The following is a 24858-nucleotide window of genomic DNA, read 5'->3' as shown; positions in this document are numbered from 1 at the left end:
TAATGATTTTTGTGCTTTCTGTCCTAATTGCTGAGAACTTTTCTTCTGAAAAAATACTTAGGCTTGACTAAAGTTTGACTGGAGCATTTAATGCAAGGTTAAGGATTAATACTGTTCTCCTTTGGAACAAAAGTATCTATAAAAGCCATTAAAGTATATATTCATTAATCAAGTCTCATTAATAGCAATTGGGCCAATTGACACCTGCACTATAAGTCTGCCCTTTACAACACTTGTATTTCAAGTATCTACTGGGTAAAGGAAAAAGGAATAATGGGTATTGGGCAAAGAAGAACAAGAATCTCACTCAACACGTGTCTGAAATCAGTGATGCAGCTAACAAGATTGCTGTACCTGGGACACCAATGGTTTCCAAGTTCTGTCCTTGTACAGATCAAAGTAGTCTTTATAAAATCTTACAGTTACATGCAGGAAAAGAGAACCTGACAGCATTGCCATTTGGCTCTTTGTGGTGTATTCTAGAAATAAAACATGAATCATGTAATTGTCTTGGGGACATCCCAGCCCCATTTAGTTAACTCATGCATCATACTGGGTCAGGGAGAGGGAAGGGAAATTAAATATATTTACACACACACACACACCATCACACAGAAATTCTTTATATAAAAAGTTTGCACATGCCTCTACAATTTGCCCCATCACCTTGAACTGAGCCATTCAGAAGAAAGGTGGTTGAGCAGAACTCTTAATACTAGGAGCAGAACGAAAAAAAACTCAGTTGCTTCAATCTGAAGCAAATATTAAGTTTCCACATTCGGACATTCGAAATGTCTGATTAGGATGGTGTACAGTTGTACAATCAATAGGTAAACAGAGGTTTAAACAGCTGTTTTGTTAAGAAAGATTATCATAATAATCTATAATAAATGGAAATGCTCACTGATGTTGAAGGCTTGCAGTAAACTCCACAAAGGAGCAATCTCCAGAGAAAGAGATCCTTCCTTAGTGGCAGTCAGCCCTTAAATGGGATCTAGGAGAGGTGCAGCCAGGCTCCACCCCTTCCTGCAGCACAACTGAATTACCTTCACCTGTGCTCCCTCAGCTGACTCATTCCTTGCCTCAGGTGGTCAATCAGAGGTTCAGGCTGTGCTCAGCAGTTTCCCATACAGATGGGTATCAACAGTGATAAAGAACTCAGAGGTCAAATCCAGATTAATCTGTCCACAATTCATTCTTTTGATGTACTACTGATGTAAGACTTTTGTTTTCACACTAGTTTCACAAACAGTGAATGGCGTTATTTTAGTCAGCATTTAATCATGCCCCTTGACAGATGCCAAGTTCTTCCTGCATCTTTTTTAACTTCCATCTGCAGTTTTCGGCACATTTTACATGACATATATAATAGCTATTACGTGTCTTGTAAAGCTAAAACACATCCCCAAGAACAGGCATGGAGGGACTTATTAATTTCTCTCAGGTAATTTCATTAGTCATTAAAATGTTTCCTTCAGATACTTGATATTTAATATCAAATTTGCCAGTACACTATCTTACAAGTTAAGTGAGTTTGAGACAGAATAGCAGGTTTTAAGGCTGGAAGTAAGAACAAACATGTAATAAAAATTTCATTTCCAAAAATCCTCTTAAGAGAATTTCCCTGGTTCAGAGAACTAACTATCTCAAATGACAGATTACAGGTTGGTAATCCCTCTATGTACTTCAGTAGAAAAGAAGTGGATCTCTGGAATATTTTTGTGAAGCCCCCAACACACGATGCTTCAGTCTGCTCTGATCTCCCCACTGACTCTGCTGTGGCCTTAGAGGTCCCTTCCAACCTAGAAGCCCCTGCAACCCTATACTCAGGACCAGCCAAAGCAACAGCAATAGGGCCAGTCTGATTTACTCAATAGGTCTGGTTTATATCTTAAAGGTACTTTAAGCTGGAAAAAACTACAGGAACAAGTCAGTTGCCTATCCCTATAAAGATCACTGCTGTAGAGCAGAAGTGCTGCTTAATTTATATGACATACACAGCATAAAGCCCAGGCATTCACTGCATACATAAAGCCCTAGTAAAACACTGTTTGGAGAAGATGACAGTATGTAGCCAATCAGTAATAAACAGGTTTCTACAAACACAGCCAGCAGCTAATGACCTTAGAATTACGGGCAGAAAGTGTGTAAGTCTGGCAATCTCACATCAGTCCTAGGACTAATTCAGATCCTAGGAAAGCTTCTGGGAACTGTGTAAAAACTCAAATATTTCAACTATCAAATACTTCAGTTCTCCTTAAGACTCTCTGGAAAGTCAGCAGTCACCGTTTGTAAAGTCACCCTGTGTATACAGTTACAGTTGTAAAAACAGTTTCTTAAGTAACTAAGGACAGTTGAGCTGCTTTTCCTATACCTGACTTGCTTAGTTGTAACAGTTGCATAATGGGTATTTGGCCTGTAACTAAAGACCAGTTCTGTCTCCTAAGCCATGCAAAACCACTGATGCTAATGAAAAGTTAGCCTTCATTTTGCAACATTACATTCAGTGCATCAGCTCTGATGCTCAGGTTCTGTTGGAGCACACACAAAACATTATTTCATTTTTACTTTTAATATTTGTCTGAACTTTTAACTCTGCAAACAGCAACAGCTTCACACTCGAAGCAGCACAACCAGTGCTGAACTGTTTGCTGCCAATTAAGAAAAGGGCAAGTACCAGCTAACACCAAAAACAAGCACACAGCCAATTTCTCTTGTTCTTCTCTAATCAGAAGGAAGAGCTTATGAGAAAGTGGTGATGATTATTACACAGGACAATGGGAAGCTAGAAAATCAAAAACTAAGAAACTAAGACAAAAAACAATTAACGAGGGAGGAAAATCATTTGTTACTTTTAATGCACTGCATTCCTTTAAGGTATTTCTCCACAGGCTCCTTTACTCCAAGGAGACTTCAGAACGTGTAGCTGCCAATCTGTGCTAGTTTTACTTTCTGAAATTCTTAGATTCAGGTCTGCAGCGACAAGGGAACATTTTCTGATGTCTTCTATCTAATATATGGAAGTATTGAATGATCTCACTCAAAGTACAAAATAATTTGCTCCAAGCTGAAGCAGTTCAAAATTTACTCCTGCTCAACAGAACATTGACTCTCCTTAATATCACTGTTCCTCATAAATGGGTTCCCGTATCTTTGCAGAAGGTTTGTGCGAGTTACAAAGCACTTCATTAATGCTGAACAGGAACACTTCAGGTACATGATGGAGTTTCTAGGATACAGCTTCAGAACAGCTCTGTAAGGAAAACAGGGACACCAAGTAATTTTACTTAACCTATTTTTTTTTTCCCCTAAATAAAGTGTTCCATACAACTTATCCATAATGAAGCCTTGAACATCAATTTTGTACAAAGCTGCCTGAAAATGTGGGAAGCTACTTGATGCTCTTCTTTATTGTAGATTTAACTTCCACTTGGGGGCCATACAAGACAGCCATGAATTTCAAAACAAAGCATCACTTAACAGGATTTCAGTGGTTATTCACACAGCAGACAACTCTGACCACGTAAATTGCAATGAAAGCTTTAGTCCAGACAGCTGGACATAAATCTATTCAGTTTTCTGAAGCATCCAATAAAATTATCATTTTCTGCTTCCAGAAGAATTATTCTAAGCACTTGAACAGAACAAAGAGCACGCAATGGTTTGAAATAAATATATAAGACAAACAGAACCTATGACAAGATTAAGAATATGGATGTGAACACCATAAAGAAGAGACAAAGAATTACCTGATTTGCAGCTACCACAGCACTGTTAGCTCCATCTTGTTAAGACTGTGAACAAGAATATTTATCTACATATCGACCACACAGTATAGACCAGCACATCCTATAGGGAGCATTTAAGGTGCAAGTACTGGCTTAACTTAAAAGAGTTCAAAACCCAAACCAAACAAACTAGATCAGCAGGCTCCCCCATCCTCAAAATACTGTTTTTTATTTGCAAATCACTTCCCTCTTCACAGGTACGTATAGAATCAAGTCACCCTTTGTTTCCCTGTATGACTGGGCAAAGGGCATTAAAGTAGGACAGGAACATTAACTCATTTGCACCAGGGAAGTTGAGTGAAATTGAAGAATTCTGACACTTCTCCTTACCCATCCCCCCAAAACCAAAAACTGTATCTAACAGGCAAGTTGCGGCAACTCTTGCTTTATGAATTTAAGGCATTTTCAATTCAACCTGTTAGAGACCAGGTCAGATTGGCACCCAAGCCAATACGGCTCCTTCCCAGCAGAAAAGCAGAAGCACAACTTGTGACAGGGTGCTCCCAGAGCCACATCAGAGCCCACAGCTCTCACGAGCTGAGCGTGACCCAGCACAGCTCCCCAGAGCGCTCCCTGCTCCGTCCCAATGGAGTCTGAGAGCAGCGCAGGGCTCCTCTGAAAGGAAAATAACAGCCAGGAAGTAGGCTGGAAGCACTCCAAGTAACTTGAGCAATCTTCAGCTGCTCTATAATCAAATCACTCAAGCTCTGGGGAAACGACATGACATTGTAACCTTGCTTTTTGAAAGGTGTTTGTTTCTATACGTTTTTAGAAGTTAATTCTTACTATTCCTGCAGTAAAAAATGTCATTTTCCTCCCCAGAAGTGCCTCATTCCTTGAAGTCACACTTTCCACAGTACCATTTTACTACGCAATACAGAAAGTAGAAGAGAGCTTTAACTTTTTCTTGAGCTACTAATCGATCATTCGTAAACCAGCCAATAAAAGCAGTATTCCACAGGCCTTCAGTTCCTTCTGCAGCGTTACCCTTATGGGGAGCACCAGCTAATGACCCAATGCCATTCAGACAAAACTGACTTTGACTTCAGTGTTACAGGCTTGGTCGCATTAAATCTGTAAACAGGTTACTTAAACAACTCAGAATATAGTTACCGTATCACACACTCCCAACAGGCGTGAACTGATTTAGATGTTCTATTTTGGTTTAAGCAATTAGTTGCCTTTTTGTACTATTTTTTTTCTTAAGGGGAGAAGTGAAAAGCAGGCACGATATTGGTGCTGTCTCTTCCCTGTGGCTGTTCTACAGCATTTTGGCTCAAATGTAGTTCAGCCAGCTGGATAAAACCCTGTGAAGCAGAAACCCAGTTCAGAATCACGCACGTTCTGCATGCAGTGCAGACACCTTCCCCCTCTTCTCCCCCTACTCAGCTCTTTTTAAAGAGAGATGTAAAAAGATCTCACTGTGCAGTTTTAAGTTCAAAACAATGATCTCTAAGGGCTATAATTAAACCATGGGTTAAGGGTTCACATTTTTATACCGGTCTCTACTGTAATGGTTTAAAAATTAAGACGTAGATTTAATAAGTCATAGAACACAGACACTTCATTATCATGGGCTGCAGAACTGGACCACAATCCAGACTTTTTATTCCAATACTGTTTCTTCAGCACTGGGCAGAAAGATGACCCAGAAGAGACAAGGAATGAATGCAGCTTGTTTCTTATCTTCCATCCTAGATTTCTTCTGTGTAGTCATTTGAATTGCAAACATGGATGTTTAACAACACTTGAAGGGATTTGTTTGCATTAACTACCGCACAGACCTGTGAATGTTGCCAGGTATTGTTTTAATACCTACTTTTTGCTTGTTATTTGCTTAGGTGACTGAACCAACACCTTCCAGCCGAGAGAAGCTCGTAGAATTAAGTGTCATTTCAGATTTCACTGAGTGGTTTCCTGTTTCCAAGGAGGGACAGAGCTATCTAACATTTCTTACATACACAGCACTTCTATTGCTTATTAAAATAAGCAGTCCCATCCTTTTCTGTAGTCTCACAGATGTTTTAAGATAACTAAATTTTCACCACGTCTCTGAATCTTTGTACTAATCCTTTTTTAAGCTATCCGTGAGCACTTTGAGATCAATCTACCAATCCATACAACGGAATATGATTTGCTTCATCCTTATTTCTAAAGTTTTCCTTCATTCCATTTCTTACAATAAGGAAAAATCAGTACTCAAGTATTGATCGGTTTTAAGGCTGAATCATTTACAGCACCCTCCCTTCCTTTTTTGTGCAGTGGTACCATATTGATTTGAGTTTCTTCCTCCGCTGTTTGCCACCCAGCGCACAGTGCTTGTGCTCACTCACCTGACATAATTACATCCCTCATTGCCTCTTACCTTGACAGTTATGCAAATCAGACCAACTGCAATTTCTTTTGCTTTTCAACATCATTACTTTTCTCCGAAGTTCCAGATCTGCCATAGAACTTTAAATTCCTGTATGCTAAGCTTACTAGAGCAAAAATATTTAAAGCGCCCAATAAATGGCAACAGCTCAACTCATTTTCCTCTGAACTATAGCTTAGTATAATCTTCCAGACGTTTTCCCATTCTGTTGTGTTGGTTATGAGGCAATGACTTCCCCTTTCAGAAAGGCCTGCAAAAAGAACCAACCGACCTGTAGTCCAGTGTAACTGTCCCATCTGTAACACATCTGCAGATCAGTCTCTCTATTCTTAAGCTCACCAGAACTCCTGAACACCACTTCAGCCACAGGCTGACTTCCCTCTGTAACACAGCTTTCCCTCTGGGGGATTAGATTTTGGAAAAGATCTATGTAAATACACACACTGATTTGCATTCAGAAAGAAAACTAACTGCATGACTTGCATGCAGCCATACCTGTGGAAAAAGCCATGCACGAAAATACCACATGCTGCCATAATCTACTGACATTGCTGCAACACAAAATACCGTGCTCGCAGCCAGACAGCTGATTGAACAGGGAATCAACAAATTGAGAACCACCCCAATTAAAACACCGACTCACAGGACTCAGTTGCACTTAGTCAGCCTTAGGACAAACAACTGTGACAAAGCAAATTAAATACTGCAAGAGCATTAACATATATACACATATATGCGATCCAACAGCAAGCCTCATCACATCAGTTAAATAGGACAAGGCACACTGAAGATACGTAAAGCTTGATTGCTGCACTCCAGTAATTTATCCAGCTCCAAGAGGCCATTCTATTCACTCAATGCCCTTACAGTTAGAGGGCAAGCGAACAAAGAATGCCACTCTTCCCTGCTTGAGAATATTGCCTGCATTGTGTAAAACTCCGGACTGGGATTTAAGGTTTGCTTGGTAAAAAAAAATAAAATAAATTACTACCCTTTGGAAACAGCATCTGAAATTACGGACAACTGCATTTTTCTTCTCCATGACTATTTTGGTTCAGAAGTTTTCTTCTGCGTATCTTAGTTTCCAAACTTTGGCATGAGTTTCCTACTGTGTTTGCCATGGTTACCAAGCAGGCTGAGTGTCTACTTGAAATTCTGTTTAACTGTTTAGTGTTGCATATTAATCAGGACACACTAACACATCCGAATGTACCTCAACCAGCAGAGCGAGCAGCTCTCATACCGAAGCAGTGGCCTTAAGTGTTACAAACCTCAAAGGATTTTGTTGCTGTTTAAATGGGAGAGAAATAGGGAAACTGTTGCCAAAGATGTGCAAACAAACAGAATACATTCACATGTAAGGGATGAGGTACATTCAATAATTACAGTGGTACAGAAGAACAAAGAAAAACCTGTATTTGACAGTACCTTCTCTACCGTTAATCAAGACTGTACATTCACAGCAGAAAGGAAAATGTATTCCAAGAGTATATTTAAGACAGTTTCCATACACCAAAGTTTGTTTTGGGGGGAAACTGGTCCTGCAGCTCTGATGCAAGAGGAGCTGGGTAACCGGCTCACTAACTTGAAGCTCAGTAGGTAAGCAACAGGGCCAAGGCAAGCAACAGTTACCAGCCCTTCCAAGAAAGATCCTTTTTTAAACATCCACTGCAATTACAGGATCATGAATATGAAAACACCTGCCTGGGTGCCCATATGAAATCTTTCCTGATTCCTGGAAAATGTATCAAATGTATTAGTTTACTGAAATTTCAGACAGAAGTAAATAACATTAGGAAATCCTGAAATAAAAGCAGTTTACTGCTTAGTAGATTGAGATTTACTACCCAGAAAAAAAAAAAAAAATAAACGTGTATGTAGTTCATCACCTCTCTTATAACAAATGAGTGTATCCAGCACTACGTGATTTTACTATTCAGGAAACTCTCACGCTTACAGATAAAGTGAAATAATTCTGACCTTCAATGCCTGCTGAACAGACTTACAATACAAAGAACCAACTAAGAAGTTCTAAGTCTAAGAAACAAGCACCCCTGAAATAGCTTAAAGAACTACTGAGATTCCACAAAACATTGTATGTTCTTTCTACAGTATCTGCAAACTCAGCTGTACTCCCACTCTTTCATTGGGCTTTACTGTCCCCAGCTCCTCTGCATCCTGCATTTCATTTCCTCTTCTGGATCTAAAAGCCAGCAAGGCAGTCTCTCTGGGTACCACAGATAGTTGGACTTGTATCACTATAAATACACTTTCTTCACTCCTTTAATCCAGCTGGGCTCTAAGAAGCTTCTGGATGAAACGCTCTGCCTGTTCTTAAAAGCTGTTCTGTACTTCCCATGGAGCCCATAACCTCTAACACCGCAGTGTTTTCATTACGCAGTTGTTGTACTACCAGCAATAGCTTACAGCAGGGTTGGTCAAAGAGCAGAGTCCTTCCAAATTAATAGCAAATTTGGGGGGATTAGGATTTATGGCAGGTCTGGCAATGTCTCAGACATCTCAGGAGGGTTTCATATTATTTATTCCCCCCTTCTTTCCTTTTACAACTTAAGAAACAGTGACTGCTTCACTAGGCTGCTTCAAATCATATTCCTTTTTTGCCAGCGTTCCATCACACACACTGCCTTCTCCTAACAGCAGCAGCTGAAATTTGCTTTCATTAACACAAGTAACTAAAATTTTCCACAACATTAAAGACATCTCTTCAATGCCTCATACAACGGCATCAAAGACACTTCCCTCCTTCTACTGATAAACTCATTCCACAGATCTTTGAGTTACATTTATCTCCTGCCTCCAACAGCTGTACTTCAAGCCAGCTCAGCTTGATAACCACACTGCAACATCTATATCTTCGCAAAACTTTCAGGCTGAAGGAAATATTCCATAAGTACATCTCCAAATTGTTCCTCATTGGTTACAGTTCTGATATTGGCTTGTTTCACCTTATAGAATTTGGAATACAAGCAGCAATCCCTCTCAACTTTATTAGGAGAACCCTTTACTGTTTTCATTGGTGACCTAAAGACAAAAAGGCAGCATTTCTGAAATCACTGCTAAAATACCTCACATCCTGAGGTTCTCTTTTCAACAGCTGTTACAGCCCCATCGAACAGTAAGGCTCACAAAAGGACATCAAGAGCTGCTCCAATTCCCCATTTCACAACAGAATGAGCTCAGGTTCTAGATCTCCCTCAGTTAAAATATCTAACATATGAATCTAGAATTGACAGTTCAGAAAAGGACAGGGATCGAAGCGATGCTTGGAGCCAAAGTTACTCATGACATTTAAACTGAGATACCAGCGCAGTGGGCATTTCAACACTCAGACAGTGGTGAATTTCTAAACTAAATAACGATGGTTCCAACCCTCCTCTACTATTGGAGTAGTAAATGTACATATTGTACTCACTTCACTTTGAGGAACTGAGAGAATTAAAGTGTACTCTAGCAGCTGTAAAGTAGTCAAGGAAAGATATATAATTAAGTTCTATGAGATTCTCTTATGATGTGCACTTAGTTAACCACAATTCCTTCCTCAGCAGCTACGATCTAGCTAGCAGGTTATAACAGATTCACAGCTCTGGAGTAAAAACATTACATTTCTGTTTCTTTCTTATTTCTTATACTTCAGTAGACCCTTTCATTTTCTCCTAATGCTGTAGTCTACTCACACGACTTGCTGCACTTATCATCAGTCCTCTCCCCCCTATTTATAATGCTAAAGAAGTACAGTTCAAACTGTACAAACATATTTATACACACACACTAAATGTAAGAGACAAAACAAGGAAAACAGGCACATAAATGTTCAATGGATTCCACATAAAAGCACAGACGTCCGATTCAGCAACTGCTACTCAGTTCTCTGGCTCAGGTGAGATTCTTACAGAACACTGCAAGTTTCTTTCACTTGGAAACTGTTTAAATTGGACAATCTCTACGTAAAACTTACAAAACGGTAACTGCTAAAAGTGCTGTTTATTTAAATTAGAGCTGGCTGACTGCTCTTAGGTGGCCCCTGAAACATGGAACAAACTGAAAACATCACGGGACTCGATAGCATCATCCCTTGACTTGTTCATCTCCAGAGCACACACAGGGAAGTTACCCAACCTGTCAGACCAGAGTTCTGCTCAAGTCACACCTCCAAAGCCTGGACTTTCACTGGAGCTTTGAACTATTTATTTCACTGTTCCACTCTCAAATGTGAGTATGATGTTGTTCTGCTATCAGAAAAAAACAAACACACACTTCAACAGCTCATACCTATGAATACTGTCCACTGGTGTTAAGTTTATATTGCCTCTGTTCTTGGTTCTTCCTTCTTCAAGTGCTCAGACATCCCAAGTATCCTTAAAACACATTACACAAGATTAAGTTCCCTGCTGAAAGACTAAAGCCACAGCAGCTTCAAAACCACAGCTGTGCAAATTCTATTTCTTCCGATTTTAAAAAGACCAAAACACGGCAATAAAAAAGTTACTTCCAAAAGGTGGCTTTACAGGTGTGTTTTGTGGCCAAAAATGCTGTCCCTTTACAAAGCCCTTCTACTTTCTGGTTTTAACAGTGCAGCCTGCAGTAGAACTCCTCTCTCCAAGGGCATTCACAAGTATCAAAACAAAACATGCAGAGACTCTAAACATGCACAAGACAAACTAACCAACGAATAAGAATTTGACTGATTTATAGAATCAATACCAACATTCAGTTCATTAGCACTAAGCACTATTAGCCAATTTACTTGTAAGCTCCAAGCTGCTACATGATCATTTTTATCAAATTAAAGCAAGCTCAATTTCATGTAAACTTGTCAACAGGTGGAAGTATAAATTCAAACCGCTTAACAACACATCCATTATAGCTCTGTTACACTAAATAGCTCACAGGCAAGCAGTATTAAGTTGTTTCCAACCAGTTCACCACTCTAGTATTTATCTTCTCGTGTTTTTCCCACCTCTCTTTCAGCACAGAAGAGGCCAAGTTATTTCTTTAGGATTTAAAAAGAAAAAGCAGCAGCCGAAGAGCTCAGGATTATCCGTTGCTATAACAAACCAGTGTTTTAGTCCAGCAGCGTAAATTCGCTGCTTGAAAGAAAAATTTTTATCTGTTCCAGAAAAGCTGCCTGAATAATTGTAGCCCGCGCTGCAATGTTGCTATAGAAACTTATTTCACTGTAGCAGTTAATTGTTAATCAATTTATGTTTTTTTCATTACAAAGCTCAATAAGAGTCAAACACCACAGAAACGTCTGTCCAACAAGTCAAAGCCGTGTCTCTTTCTGGCTACTGTTGGATTTTGCAAGCCCTACAGGAATGCCAGACATTTTTCGTACACTATTTTTATTAAGCCAACAACTCCCTCACATTGCAGCATGTTAACTAAATATTACTAGAACAAAGCAGAGTTACTTCTGTACTAAAAATAAGATGCAACTCGCTGTTGTTCTTACAGCCCCAGAACAGCTCTGCAGAAGGTATGTGAATAAAGCATCTACTAAATATATAACCTATGCTCCGATCCAGCATGAGGCCCACTGGTTTATACTTTTTGTGGTTGTATTTAGTAACAGGCAGATGAAATAACACATCTGCCTTAACTCTTTGTTCTGACGTTAATTTACAGTACTTTATCTTCCTTCTGGGCCTGAAGACATTTCAACAACCCAGGCCAATGAGGCAAAAAGCGCTGCTGAACAAGAATAAGAAGCAGGCTACTAGAAAACACACTGAGGACCAAATCCCTGACAGATACTCAGCTGTGAACTCAGATTTTCCATAATCACACACAGTCTGGGATATCATCTAGGTTGCAAACCAGAATCCTGATCAGGAAGTTTGAGAGCAAAAGGCATCAAATTCCTGATCTGGGCATAAGTTTTCCTATTTTAAAGTATGTATGGTACTATAGATACTCTAAGTAACAACGAGAGCTGACAACTCCAGTGGCACAGCTATTACACGGAAAAGGAAAAAAAATGTATTTATTAATCATGTTCTTTAAAAATTACTATTAAAGGGCTTAAAGTGCTTACTTTACAAAGCGAACACACAACACTGTCTCTTTCCTATGGCTGATTTTCTCCTCAAGCACAGAAGGAGCCATCTGCCTACTACTTGTCACTTACTGATCTTCCTGCACACAGCTGTGCAGGCCACAAGTATCCACATCTCAAGCCTTTTGCCAAAGGTCCTAAACACAGCCCATGGAGCTGAACAGACAACACAGAGCCCAGCTGTTTAACCATCCATCCCACTGATACGGGCACACGAATAACACACGTGCCAGGGGCTTCTGCTTTCAGAATCATTCATACCTTCCAACCACCCCAGATCAAATACTGCACTTTCAATCAAACACAGAACTTCACTTTTTGGTAGAGTCTCTCCTGTCAACCCTGTGAGAAGGTCACAAACTTCATCTAGAGGAACAGCACATTACAGCTTTGCAGGCGTTCGCTAAAGGTTATTCAGCACAAGGGAACACAGATCCTCTGCCGAGGTGAGAAAGGCAGCCACGGCACATGTCAGGCTGACATGAGCATCACGGGACAGCTTCCTTGAGAGCACCCTGTAGTTCTGAGTCTTCTTCAGGGGAAAAAGCAAGCAAACAAAATAAACACCCACCTGGGTTAACACAGCTGCATCGATAATACAAGTAAGAAACACAGCATTTTTGAAATACCAAACTATGAAAGTTGTATTGCCAAATCATGCAGCTATCCCTGCTCTCATAACTTACTCTTTCAAGATGGACCATTGTGACACCTTAGTGTACACAGCCAGATATTCAAGACTTCTGGCCCACACTCCTATTAAAAAGGTCTAAAAAGACATGTTACTCATATTTATCGTTATCCTTGTGACAGTGCAGGCCAAAGTGTCCATAAGGTGCCATTCCAATAGCTTATTTCACAATATTCCTGGGCTTTTTAAACACAGCCTCAATAGATATTGACATCCACTCAAGTCTACTCTCTTCGCTGCTTCCTCTTCCTTTAGTCAAGAGGGAGCTTTAAAGTCATAAGCTGGAATCCCATGAAATCCATGAAAATTTTCTCTCCTAACAAAATGTAAACTCCCAGCACCAATAACAGGAATTACATTTTGTTTTCCTAGTAAACTGAGGACAATATTTTGCTCATAACATCCAACATTCATGTAATTTCTCCTCCTTACTCCAGGGCTTTCTTTACTTTAGAGCTGTTGCTCAGACCAGCCGTTACTCTAATACAACATTTCGCATTCTCCAGGTATGCATAGATTAGGATTATTAAACAAGGAACTGTTTAGTACAACCACTTTCCAATCCCACAGAGTTCACAACAGAAAAGTATTACTACTTCAACTGCTGCAGTCACCTGAGAATTCCACAATTAACTTCTGAAATTAAAGACTGATCACAGTCAGTACTACCAGAACTGAAATCATTTTGCAGAAGGTATCACTTAAAGATTTGTTATTCCGTTATGAACAGCTTTCCTGAATAACACAACAGAAAATTCCAACTCCAAGTTATAATCCTGTCATTGGAAAGACTTCAGTTGCGGTGCCTGGTGGTCCTGCCCACAAAAACTACAGGGCTATATTTTCTACCAGCAGTCTGCTAAACAGAAGCTGAAACAAGAAAAAACAGCTGCTTTATTTTAAACTACAGGAGGCAAGAAATAGGAGCAATGTAGATGATAAAAGATGAATTGCATCCGCATTGGTACTTACTAGTAGATTGAGGTAAGGAAGGAAAAACTGTCAATTTATGAGGACATTAACAAAATATTATTATTTCAACTCACATTATGGCACATTTATTATTACTGTTTAGTTTCCATGAGTTTTCTCAAAGGAGAATGGCATTATTAGGTTGAAATCCTTGGCTTTCCTTGCCTGTTTTCAAACAGCACTGTGTCCAAATGTGTCAACTCACAGTCAAGACAACTGGACAGCAAGTGACCTCTGAATACACATCACTCAAAAATAAGCATTTCAGATGGCTTCTTTTAGTCAGAGACCTACAATACTTCAATCTAGGGCACTAAATTTGCTTTCACAATGTCAAACAACAATTATGGCTTGTGCACCAATCAGAGATAAGATTAGGCAAGGCTTAAATAGAGTCTGAAGCATCTTCAATATTCATTTTAATTATTAACTGTCAGATGTCAAAGCATAATGCAAACTCCTTGCAATCTAAACATAACACAACTCTTTTGTAAATATTCTGACAAAGCTGGCCCACAAAGCTCTCTACGGAAGCAAAAACGTTTGTACTACAAATGATCATTATTTGTGTGTGAGGCATTATGACTAAAGTGTTGTTGGCCTGCAAAGATTAAGCACCACAGTTAATGGTTTGATATTAGTCTAAATTCCTCTGACTTAGTGTACTAGAAATATACTTGCAATACCAAACAAATTCTACCTGCAGTGGCAAAAAAATATCACTACCTTTTTTACTGCCCACAAAACACTGCCTACCAATGAACAGCATGGCCTAGCATTGACACTAACACACTGCCACCACGCAGGCAGGAAGAGATGAACAACCTATGCCCTCAGAGAGCAATCCTCCCCAGGATTTGCTGCAACATACACCTTACTAAAGTCAAACAGTTACAGTGCAGGCTGGAAGCATAGACTTGAGCATGGATTAGAGAAGCAGAAAGCACCCCAGACTAACGCTACTACCTACAGACCAGAAGTAGACCTGAAAAATCATCATCTTATAGGCTTCATCAAATGCAAAAATGCTCTTCCACAGTAAGAAATGTTTAATAGGGTAATTTCTAAACAGCTACATATTCATCATGTTTCCGCTTGATTCAGCCCTAATTGTTCTATATAAGCCTCATGACAGGGTTAACCTGTTAAAACTACCTGCTACCCCTGTAACCCACCACTAACTCATTGCTATTTCCCTCCAAAGCGTTACTGAAAGAAATTTCTTAAAAACAAAACCAAAACAACTAAAGAAATCAAATCACCAGAACAGTCTGTAACAAGTCCAGGCAGTCCTTAGCATGGTCCAACTAGAATTATGGAAGAAAACATCCAGCTACATCGTAACACTTGAGCTAGTGAGTCTACCTAGCCATTAAAAGCCTGTGTTTTCCAAAAGTCTCTCAAATACTTTCATAAGCACAGATCTGTAGGACGCCAATTAGTGATCCAACCACAACACCTCCACAGGACTGGAGAATCCAGTTTGAATGTAACTCTTACCTACAATACTAAGAAGAAAATCTCAGAAAGAAGTTGAGAGATCTCTTGGGATACACAAAGAAAATAACCATAAAATCCGACCAGATCTGTAATGTCTTTATAAGAGGGTTAATAGTGTCACATCTATGACACCTGAATAGATGTGGACTACACAAGCCCTCACAGCACAGAACAGGAATGTTTATCCAGTTACAGGATCACATCAAACACCCTCGAGGAAAGTTCTGATTTCTTTTCTGCAATTCTTCTAGTAGCCAAAAACTTCATAGTGGAATGTGACAGTTAGAGCAGGCAGCCTCTTCCTGGTATGAAAAAAACCAAAGTAATATCTATAAGCACAAAGATAATCAAGGGAGAATTCCACAGATGGCAAATTTGCCAGAAGTCAGCATCAAATCAATCTAATTGCATTCTGAAAAGCAAAAACAAAACAGAAAAATAACCAGACTATAAGTAAAAGGTCAGCAGCAAACACAACACCCTGACATTAAGAACACTTCTGCTAAGTCTCATGTGACGCCCACAAGCAAGCTATGTGCTGTGGCTTCTAAGGATTTTTATTTAAAGGACAAAAAACACATCAAACTTGTGAATAACAACAAGATGAGAAGGGTTATTTGCAGTGCACTGCACAGAACTGAAAATGAAAGCACCTTTTAATAAAGTTAGCAGAACAGAATTCAGTGAAAACATTATGGGACAAATTAAAAGAAAGCATGGAGGAAAACAGGGATAAACCATCCCAGCAAGTCAATACCATGAGAATAATTCACGAATCTCAACTTTCTTCAATACAGTAGCAAGAGCATCAGAAGAATGACACAGGAAATTATTCTCCCTTTTTCTGGAGCAATACCTTCTACCTCCTTGAGGTAGTGCAAGTAATGCGAGCTAATTGAAGCTAACAAAGAAGAGCAATCGAACACTTAGAAGCCACAGCATGAGAAGAAAGGTTAAGAGAGATCTGGATTTGTTGCCAAAGGCAGTCAGTGGTTCTTCATGACCCCAGCAGAAAATAGCAATCAGCTTTCTTCCCCTCAAGAAAAAAAGTTTTGTTAGATATTAGGAAACAAATAGGAAAACTATGCATAAATGATGCATGACGGCTGTGGGATTCTTATTCTAAAACTACCTAAAACTGGTCACAAAGATGTAGGTACAGCTCACTGTGCTTCAGGGCCAAGTGTCTCTAGCATTATCTTCACAAATCTCAACATCTCTATAGCTCAGATATGCTGTTGGAATGTGAGTCTTTTTGGAGGCCCGATACAGCCTAGTGATATCTCAATATAAAGTAATATTAACTCACCTTCCCACCACATTTTGAGAAAACGTGCTGTTTCTGCAGATTCCAGCTTCCAGACTAGAGATACCGAGCATTGCTCTTCCCAGAGAGAGCAATATACTAAGCATGGTGACGAATGCCACCCTTTACCATTCCATCATTAAGACAAGATCCTAGATGAACACTCTATAGAACAAAAGTAATCACCAAGGATAATACTTTTCAGCTGGACAACAGAGATTCCAATAAAGAAAGATATTTAAGAAGGCAATTTAGAGTAATGCAAAGGAAAGAATCCTATGTGTCATTAGTAGTTTTGCTGATAACCAGGGATTACCAGAACGCTGTGAAAGAAATTGAGATTTGAGCTTACCTTCATCTTAGTACAAACATAATTATTTCTAAGCCCATTGTTCAATGTAAGGTTGAAAAGAAAGCACACAGATTCCACCCTCCGTGCCTTCTCCAGCCTGAGCTCCCCACCTACCTATCTTTACTACGATACCATTATAACACACTCTAACATCACGCAGCCATTGACAGACTGCTGCTTTAGGTAGCTGCAGGAAAAAAAATGCAACTGAAGACGGTCTCTTTTGGCAAGAAAGAAGTTCAAAATGAATAATATCCCACTGTTGGGGTAGTCTGCCACATGTTAGCAAAGAAATATTAATATAATAAGCTGAATGACATTCAAATTCAGCAACAACCCAACACGTGTGGTAAAACCCAAGACTGTATACAGTGCCATGCTGTTGCTAATATGCACCTTCATATGATTGTATTGAAGCCTCAGCTGCATGCTGACTTGCCCAGAAGCCTTTATAATAAACAGAGTGAATACACTAATTATAGTGGTGGGGGGAAAGGGAAAATGCACTAATTTCCTAGTAAAAAGGGAAACAGATTGGGTAGTTAAATGTCAACAGCAATCTAGAAAGCCTTGACTTGTCAGTCACTCCTATGACAAGAAATAAGATGAAATAGCATGCTCCTTCTCAAGTTTAATGAATCCACTAATAAATCATTTTGCAAAACCAAACACAAACCAGACTGAAGTACCTCAAGACTGTCCCATAAGCAAGACATAGGCAGCAGCCCTCATTCCTGATGTGTGCTGCAGAAAAAGGCAACCCAAAGCACCAATGCATCATGGTTTGATAAATCATTTCTGAATGATCACCTTATACTTCAACAGAAAAAGCCTCCTCTAACATCTTCAACACTCAGTTAAGATTAAGTCAACAATCTCTAAAGAACAAATAATTCTCAATCTGACTTAAAAAAGCAGTAAAGGCATTGCTCAGGTGAGACCATCAGGCAACAGATCCAACCCAACAGGCCAGGAGGCAGCTTTGTTCCTTTCACTTTATCCCCTTCTTTGCTCTCACTGTGCTTGCTCATAACTAAACCCAAGGTGAAATGGTTCAACTCACCAATCCAAAATAAAATCTACCCAGAGAAAGCACATGTATTGAACTACCAGTTTAGCAAGCTAATCTTTGACAAGCTAAACTAGCTCTAACTGAGACTGAGCATAAGCAAAGCTAGCAAGGATTCAGGGAGCACATCAGAAAGATACTTCACTGCTCTACCATCATTTCCAGCTGTTACTACATCAGTTGAGTTCACAAAAATTCAACCCTTCAGTCTAACAGGAAATCACATCTCGCCTTAACACCAAAGTTAAGGAGGACTGAAAGACAAGGGTTACTGACACTCAGCATAGTTGAGAATAATTATATACTTAGATAAGTAAAGCAAAGTGGTTACCTCCCATTCAATCGCAGTTCAATTTTTCCTTTCTAAACTATACATTCACTTCCTTTTTCAGTGGATACAAACCAAAAATCAATAGTTTTCTGGAAGCCTACACTACTGTATCAACAGAAGGAGAACTGATCAAGTTTTCGTTACCCTAAAACACAAACAAAATAACAGACAAGAAGAAACCCAAAACAGTGGTTCACAGCTGGTATGCTTTCATTGCCATGGGATACATATGGTGATATGTTTCATGGTCATGGCAATTCTTTCTGGTAAGAAAATCTCTGAAGACATCTTGAAATGCTCCCCAAAACTCCCTTACCATTATTCCTATTACCATTATTTATCAGTACTCCAATCCCAACACGACCATCCTGGACATTGTACTTCAAGCAGGTTTCTTAGAAAATAAAACAAGCTTAAACAAATATCTTGAAAAGATTTTACATTCTATAGTTTGTATTTCCTAAACAGAACACATATGTTACCAGCGTACTTTAAAAGATGATTCACAAATGTAGCAGATGCAACATGTTTAGGATTTAATGGAAGCTAAAAGAAGGAAACTTAACATCGCTGATTTCAAGAAATGTCCTTACAAAAGTGGTACTTCACTTAATATTAGCATTAAGTGTCGTTCATGGCTCCAGTTTGATTCCTGCTTGCCATGTACTGATCTGCAATAGGTGAGTGATACAAGAATTATCTCAGCATCAGACAGACACTCCTCCTTCAAAGTCCTGGTGATTCGTTCACTCATTTTATTAAAAATATAACACTTAAAGTTTGCTCCTGTTCTTGCTCTGGAAAAGTAAAATAAAAGACACAGTCTTAGCTACCTGACACAGCACTAACTTCAACTTGTACTCTACTATCTTAACAGCTTCACCAACATGAAAATTATACTCTGAAAGTTATTACGGAACATTTTAAAGAGACACCTCAGTAACGGTGAAATAACTTAAAAGAGAAGTTGTTAACATTTGTATTATGCAGAGGGTCACAAATGTTTTGGTCTTCAGAGGAGCAAGTCCCTCCCCTGGCTCCACTGCCAAGCAAAGGAAGACATGCATAGTTCGTCCAGTTTAAGATGGACTTACATACTATCAATGTAGGTAGCAGTTGCTCCTTCCTGCAACTATAGCCAGAAAATAGGTAACCTTTTACATTAGAAAACTCCAATCATCAGTTGAAAGTGTCAGCCCCTTCTTCTCTCAACTCTGCACATAGACAAAAGCATCTTTCAAATGAATAGTTTCAAAATAAATTCCAAAGAAACAACCATTACAAGTTAAAGACAGCCCACCTTTTCTAGTCTGATTTTAAACACTTTCCTTAGCTTATTCCAGCTATTTCTCAAGATTAATTTTACAGAATTTAGCATATTACAGAAAAAGATTTAAGTATATTTTCATTTGTCGGCATTTTAAGAGCTGAGTGAAATGAATTCTGAACAATGCATACATTTTATATATTATATATATATATATATATATAATTTTATATTACTATGAGGAAAATAACATGCAATGCTATAACAGGTATATCACAAAGCTCTTACGTTCACAATCTGACAAACTAACATTTTCTCCATTACTGTGTAGCACAAAAGCAGCTTTTAGCAGCCAGAAAAAAAAATATATTGAAACATTAATCTCAAAATCAATTCTACAATTTGAAAAGTTACTCAGTCCCCTATTTCCAGTGCAGTCCCAAGCTTCAGATTTCAATTCTCTTTATTTTAAGCGTGGCAAGAGATGATTAAGACAATATGCAAGAATCACACCTACCATTGCCACACTACGTAAAGGCCTGTTCTGTAACACGCAAGAGAACTCCGCGGTTACTTTGTATGGAAAAACACAAGCTCAGGATATAAGAACACAAACATGACAATAGTTTAAATACTTGATTTTCAGAGATATTGTCACAATATCTTGTAAACAGTAAAGACAGCAAATGCTTAGAAAACGTTTGATATCTCATGACACGCTTCAAGAAATATTGACTAAGTGTTACTTAAGACAACTAGGTTAAGAGAACTCACTACAGTGCAAAACCAAGTCCCAGACCATTATACAGAACATATCAGATCTGTCAAGTCACAGTAAGCAGATAATGAGGTAGATTTAATTCTCCTGTAGATGCTTCTATTTTGCAGAGGAGCAGTGATTTGGGTGTTTGCTTAGCAGCCTGCAGACTCTGTTATGTAGCCTCACCTACAGGCTTCCTGCACAGTCCAGGGTGCATCACCAGCCCTCCACCTACTTAGTCCATGTTGTATGTTGGACTAAAGGCAGGGAGGCTTGAAAGGACTCACCTTAAGGGAGCTAAGTTTCAAGTATACGAGATAACAAACACCCATTTCTTGAAACATAAATCAGAAGCCTAACAATCATTACATCTGTGTTTTCATATATTGAGTGACACACGTTCATACTGTATGACAAGTTCCAAATGCTCTTCTAAATGCCATAAAGACAACGACCCTAAGAAACAACTAGTAGAAAGGATTTATTCATAAACACGATGACCTGAAACATCAAACGCATAAACTATAAGTCCCTCATCAAACGTTAACCATTAAAGAGTCTATCTCAAGTCGCACCAATGAGCGTCTTCCGTAAAAACAACTTTCTCTGCGTTAATTACCTGACATTTAAAACTCAGCTCTCTAGACTGCTCCCATTTAAGAACAACCCTGAAATCAGCCTGCACTTCAAAGGTATGAGACAGGCCTAATATGACAGCAAATCCTGCAGCCCTCCGCCCGAAGCTCGGCAGCCTTTCTCTGCCCTAACCGCGGGGATTTGACACCGCCGTAATCACGGCGGGCATTAGCTCCCAGCAACCTCCGACCTGAAGCAGCAAGTGAAGGAGGCTCGCAGTCCCCTTCGCTGTCGGAAACCCTGCCCCCATTCCTGCACAGCGAGCAAGGCCCAAGCGATCCCACCCCTCCCCACCTCCCCACGCACCTACGGGTGCGACACGGAACGTGCCATACCCCCCGGTAAGCAGCGGGCTCCAGCCTCCTGCCCGGCCCTACGCTCCCCCTGCCCCAGCGGCTGAGCGTGCAGCGCCGTGCCGGGCCGTGCCGCCGTCACCCCGCGGTCCCGCCGCCCCCCGCCCACGACGCGGCCCCGCGGCCCCTCGGCGGGCGGCCCCACAGCGGGCGGGTGGGCGGCGCGGAGGCCCCTGAGCCCCACAGCGCGGCGGGCGAGCCCCGGTACCTTGCGGACCCCCTTGTAGATGTAGAAGTAGAGCTCCCGGCCCACATTGAAGCAGAGCCGGTCCCCGTTGCCGCTCTGGTCGTTGACGTTGACGAAGGAAACGCGGACCGGGTTGGAGCCCTGCGAGTTGAAGGGCACCCGGTTCGGCCGGCTGTACTCCGAGTGGCTCAGCAGCTTGTACAGCCCCTCCCGGGTGGTGAACTGGGTCTTAATCTCGTTCATCTCCTTCCCTCCTCCCTCCGCCGCCATCTTGGAAAGGAGCATTCATCCTGCCCCAGTGCCCGGATGTAGCTCCACTGCGCAAACGCCGCCGCCGCCGGCGCTCGCTCGGCGCTGCGCGGAGCCGGCCACGCAAACGGCGTAAGGGGGAGGAGCGGCCGCCGCTGTTTACTGCGCCTCCGCGCATGCGCCGGGCGGCCTGTGCCTGGGCGGGACTGGGCGGGGAGGGGCGGGGCTGGCGGGAAGGGGGAGGGGGCGCTCCGTGAAGGGGCGCTCAAGATGGCGGCGGCGAGAAGGGGGAGTACAGGGGGTTTGTGTAGGAGCTGCCTGTGTTGGAGCGGTGAAAAGGGAATAAATATCAACGCGCAGCCGTAGGTGGATGTTTCCAGTCGACCCACCGCTGTCCCGATTCTATGGTTCTATAAAGGCAGGCTGTGCCTAAGGTGCCAGGCTGGGGAGTTGGCCCCGCTGAGCGTTTGTTAACTGGAAAAACGGGTTGTCACGTAAACCACGTTGTTGTGAAGCAGGTCAATGTCCTCCTCTGTGTGAGGGATGAAGTGGAACGGGCTGAAAGGGTTATTTTCCCCAGGGAGGCAAGGCTGTGCCTTCTGGTAACTGCATCAGCCTTGTGGTTGGCTTAAACTAATCAGAGACTGATCTCTAGTGTAGAAATGCATCTGACCTCTCTGTCTTTGGGTACCTATTTCCATTGCCTCCCTTGAATCAGTTCCAGTAATCATGCAACCAAAGGGTGAGTCAGATCAGCCTGAGAAGCGCCCTGCATGCAGAAATGAGAAGCAAGTTGTTGGTTGGCAACCGAGCTGATCCCATCATCGCAGCTGCTAGAGCCAAAATAAGGGAGAAGTTAGAAGTGTGCAGCTGTGGGAAGAGCAGCACAGTCAGACTGCCTTGTAACAATGTGCTTTCAAGGTTATTTCACATCTAGCTGATCTGCTCTGATGTAGCTGCTCCAATAGCTGTTGTCCTCCTCCCTCTTTTCTACTGTCAGTACCTACTGCTACATCCTTTACCAGCTGTGTTTTTCTGACCTTGTAATGAGCCATTTCTGAAAGACAAGCAGGTACTCCCTTCAAATATAAGGACAGGTTTTTATGAACAGGTTGGCCCAAGTTGTGGTGGATGCCCTGTTCTTGGAGACACTCAAGGTCAGGCTGGAAAAGGTTTTGAGCACCTTATTGAGCTGTAGATGTCCCTGTTTGTTGCAGTGGAGTTGGACTAGATGACCTTTGCAAGTCTCTTCCAACTAATTTGATTCTGTGATTCAAAGGTGAAATGACTTAAATGAGAAATGTGTAAGGCAGAGGGGACAGGAAATGCAGAGCAGGAGGGAAGTGAGACCTTGCCTTCTTTCCATTGGTTCAATCACAGAAGCCCACTCAGACTCCTGAGGTCTAATGCTTATTTTCAGATCAGTTTAATTCAAAGGGATTTTTAACTTGAAGCTAAATGTTGCCTTGTTGTTGATCATCAAGATATTAGTACAAAGTAGCTGACAGGAAGCAGCTGAAGATCTCCAGGTTAACTCATGCACAATGGAGATTATAACTTAGTGGTTATCTGAACAAGTACATATAATCGAACTGTAATGAGGCCAGGTATTGAAACCTTGCTTGAAATTCTTAAGACAAAGCCAATCAATAATGACCGATAGATCTTGACACTTTTATCAGCCAGCTGCCAGACTGTATTGATGTCCTCCTAGAAGTACATGAAGTAGGTGAGTAGACCTGCAATTATTTTAAAAGTCTTCATCTAGAGACTGCTTCTTTTATGTGGAAATTCATGAATGGACTCCCAGAGAGAAGGTCAGAATGTTTTCAGTCATAAAAAGAAGAGCAGTAAATGCGAAGATCTCTAAATGATGGTAATACTCAAAACAGACAAAGATTTAACCCCCCAGAAAAGTTGTCCCAAGTTGACATGCTCAGTATGTCTTATTTATGACGCACTGAAAATAGCGGGTAGAACGCTTTGAGAAACTAAGTAGGAAACTTTAATGGAGGGGTTGTGTGGAATGCAAACTTACTAAAACCATAGTAGGCCATCTGTCACTAGTGGAATGAGTGTGATCCAAAGAATAAATAAAGTGAACATGTAGCTGGTTATCAGCGGTATGTGATGGTGCAGAAAGCCAAAGAATTGATGTAGTGTTTAACATTTACCAAGAAACATCAATAAAAGCTGCTGAGAGATTCCACAGAGAATCCAAGACAAATATTCATTCAAAAAACACAGCTGCAAGTCACAAGAACGCTATTGTACAGCCCCATCAACAATCCTTACCAAACAGTTGTTTAAAGAATGGGAAAAAAGATTACAGTGATAAGCCTTATGAAAAAGTTCTCTGTGGCACTTGTAAACTCTTCTGTTTCAAGAGAACCGAAGATTGTAGTTCTGTAATGATCCCATTAGGACACCCATAGACGTGTTGTTTTGTATGCACAATCAGTGAACAAAAGGCAGTTGGAATCACTGCTATATTGTGCCTGTCATTCTTGCGAATGTTTTGGTAAGTTGGAAAGCAGATGTGAGCAAAATTCACTAACATTAATAAAAGAATATGGCCTTCTGAAATTGATGCATAAATTGGTCCTACAGCTTTTGGGGCTGCAGTATAAGTAGTGCTTTTGCTGGCCTTGAGAAAAAAGCCTTAAAACTGAGTTAATCCAAACACAGTTATTAACAAAACTTTTCTATGCTTGAATTGGAATGTTGTCTGTTACTCCCCTGCAAGTGCAACAGCTGAGATCAGTGGTGGTTTCAGTGATGCTTTTATCAGCACTACTGGGGGGGGGAAGTGACTACACCCTATTCCATCATGCTAAAAGCATCTCTTCTGGTATGCACTGCCAGCAGATTATGAGGCAGAAATCAGGAGCCCATCTCTGTAGTATTTATCAACTGTAGTATGTCTGTCATGTGTGGCTTGGGCTAC

The 24858-nt window shown here is 40.7% G+C and overlaps 1 protein-coding gene across 9 annotated transcripts in view; it reads right to left on the bottom strand.

The window, feature by feature from the left end:
• WDR20 (WD repeat domain 20) overlaps positions 1-22041 on the bottom strand; it is a 40929-nt gene extending 18888 nt beyond the window's left edge. For 4 of the 9 annotated variants that reach the window (XR_001555840.2, XM_015865444.2, XM_015865443.2 and 1 more), the window contains exon 1: positions 21684-22026. Coding sequence is in view for 6 of the 9 variants with exons in the window: in XM_015865444.2 (XP_015720930.1) it covers positions 21684-21947 (264 nt within the window). In the remaining 3 variants the exon portion in view is untranslated. Of the gene's footprint in view, positions 1-6433; positions 6454-21683 lie in introns of those variants that run through there. The other 5 variants (XR_001555839.2, XM_015865441.2, XM_015865447.2 and 2 more) reach the window with 4 other exon arrangements.
• Positions 22042-24858: the final 2817 nt, after the last annotated feature.

This window comes from Coturnix japonica, chromosome 5 (assembly GCF_001577835.2).
Source record: "Coturnix japonica isolate 7356 chromosome 5, Coturnix japonica 2.1, whole genome shotgun sequence".
NCBI lineage: Eukaryota > Metazoa > Chordata > Aves > Galliformes > Phasianidae > Coturnix > Coturnix japonica.
The sequence above is the reverse complement of the archived record's forward strand: the minus strand, read 5'-3'. Positions and strand labels throughout refer to the sequence as shown.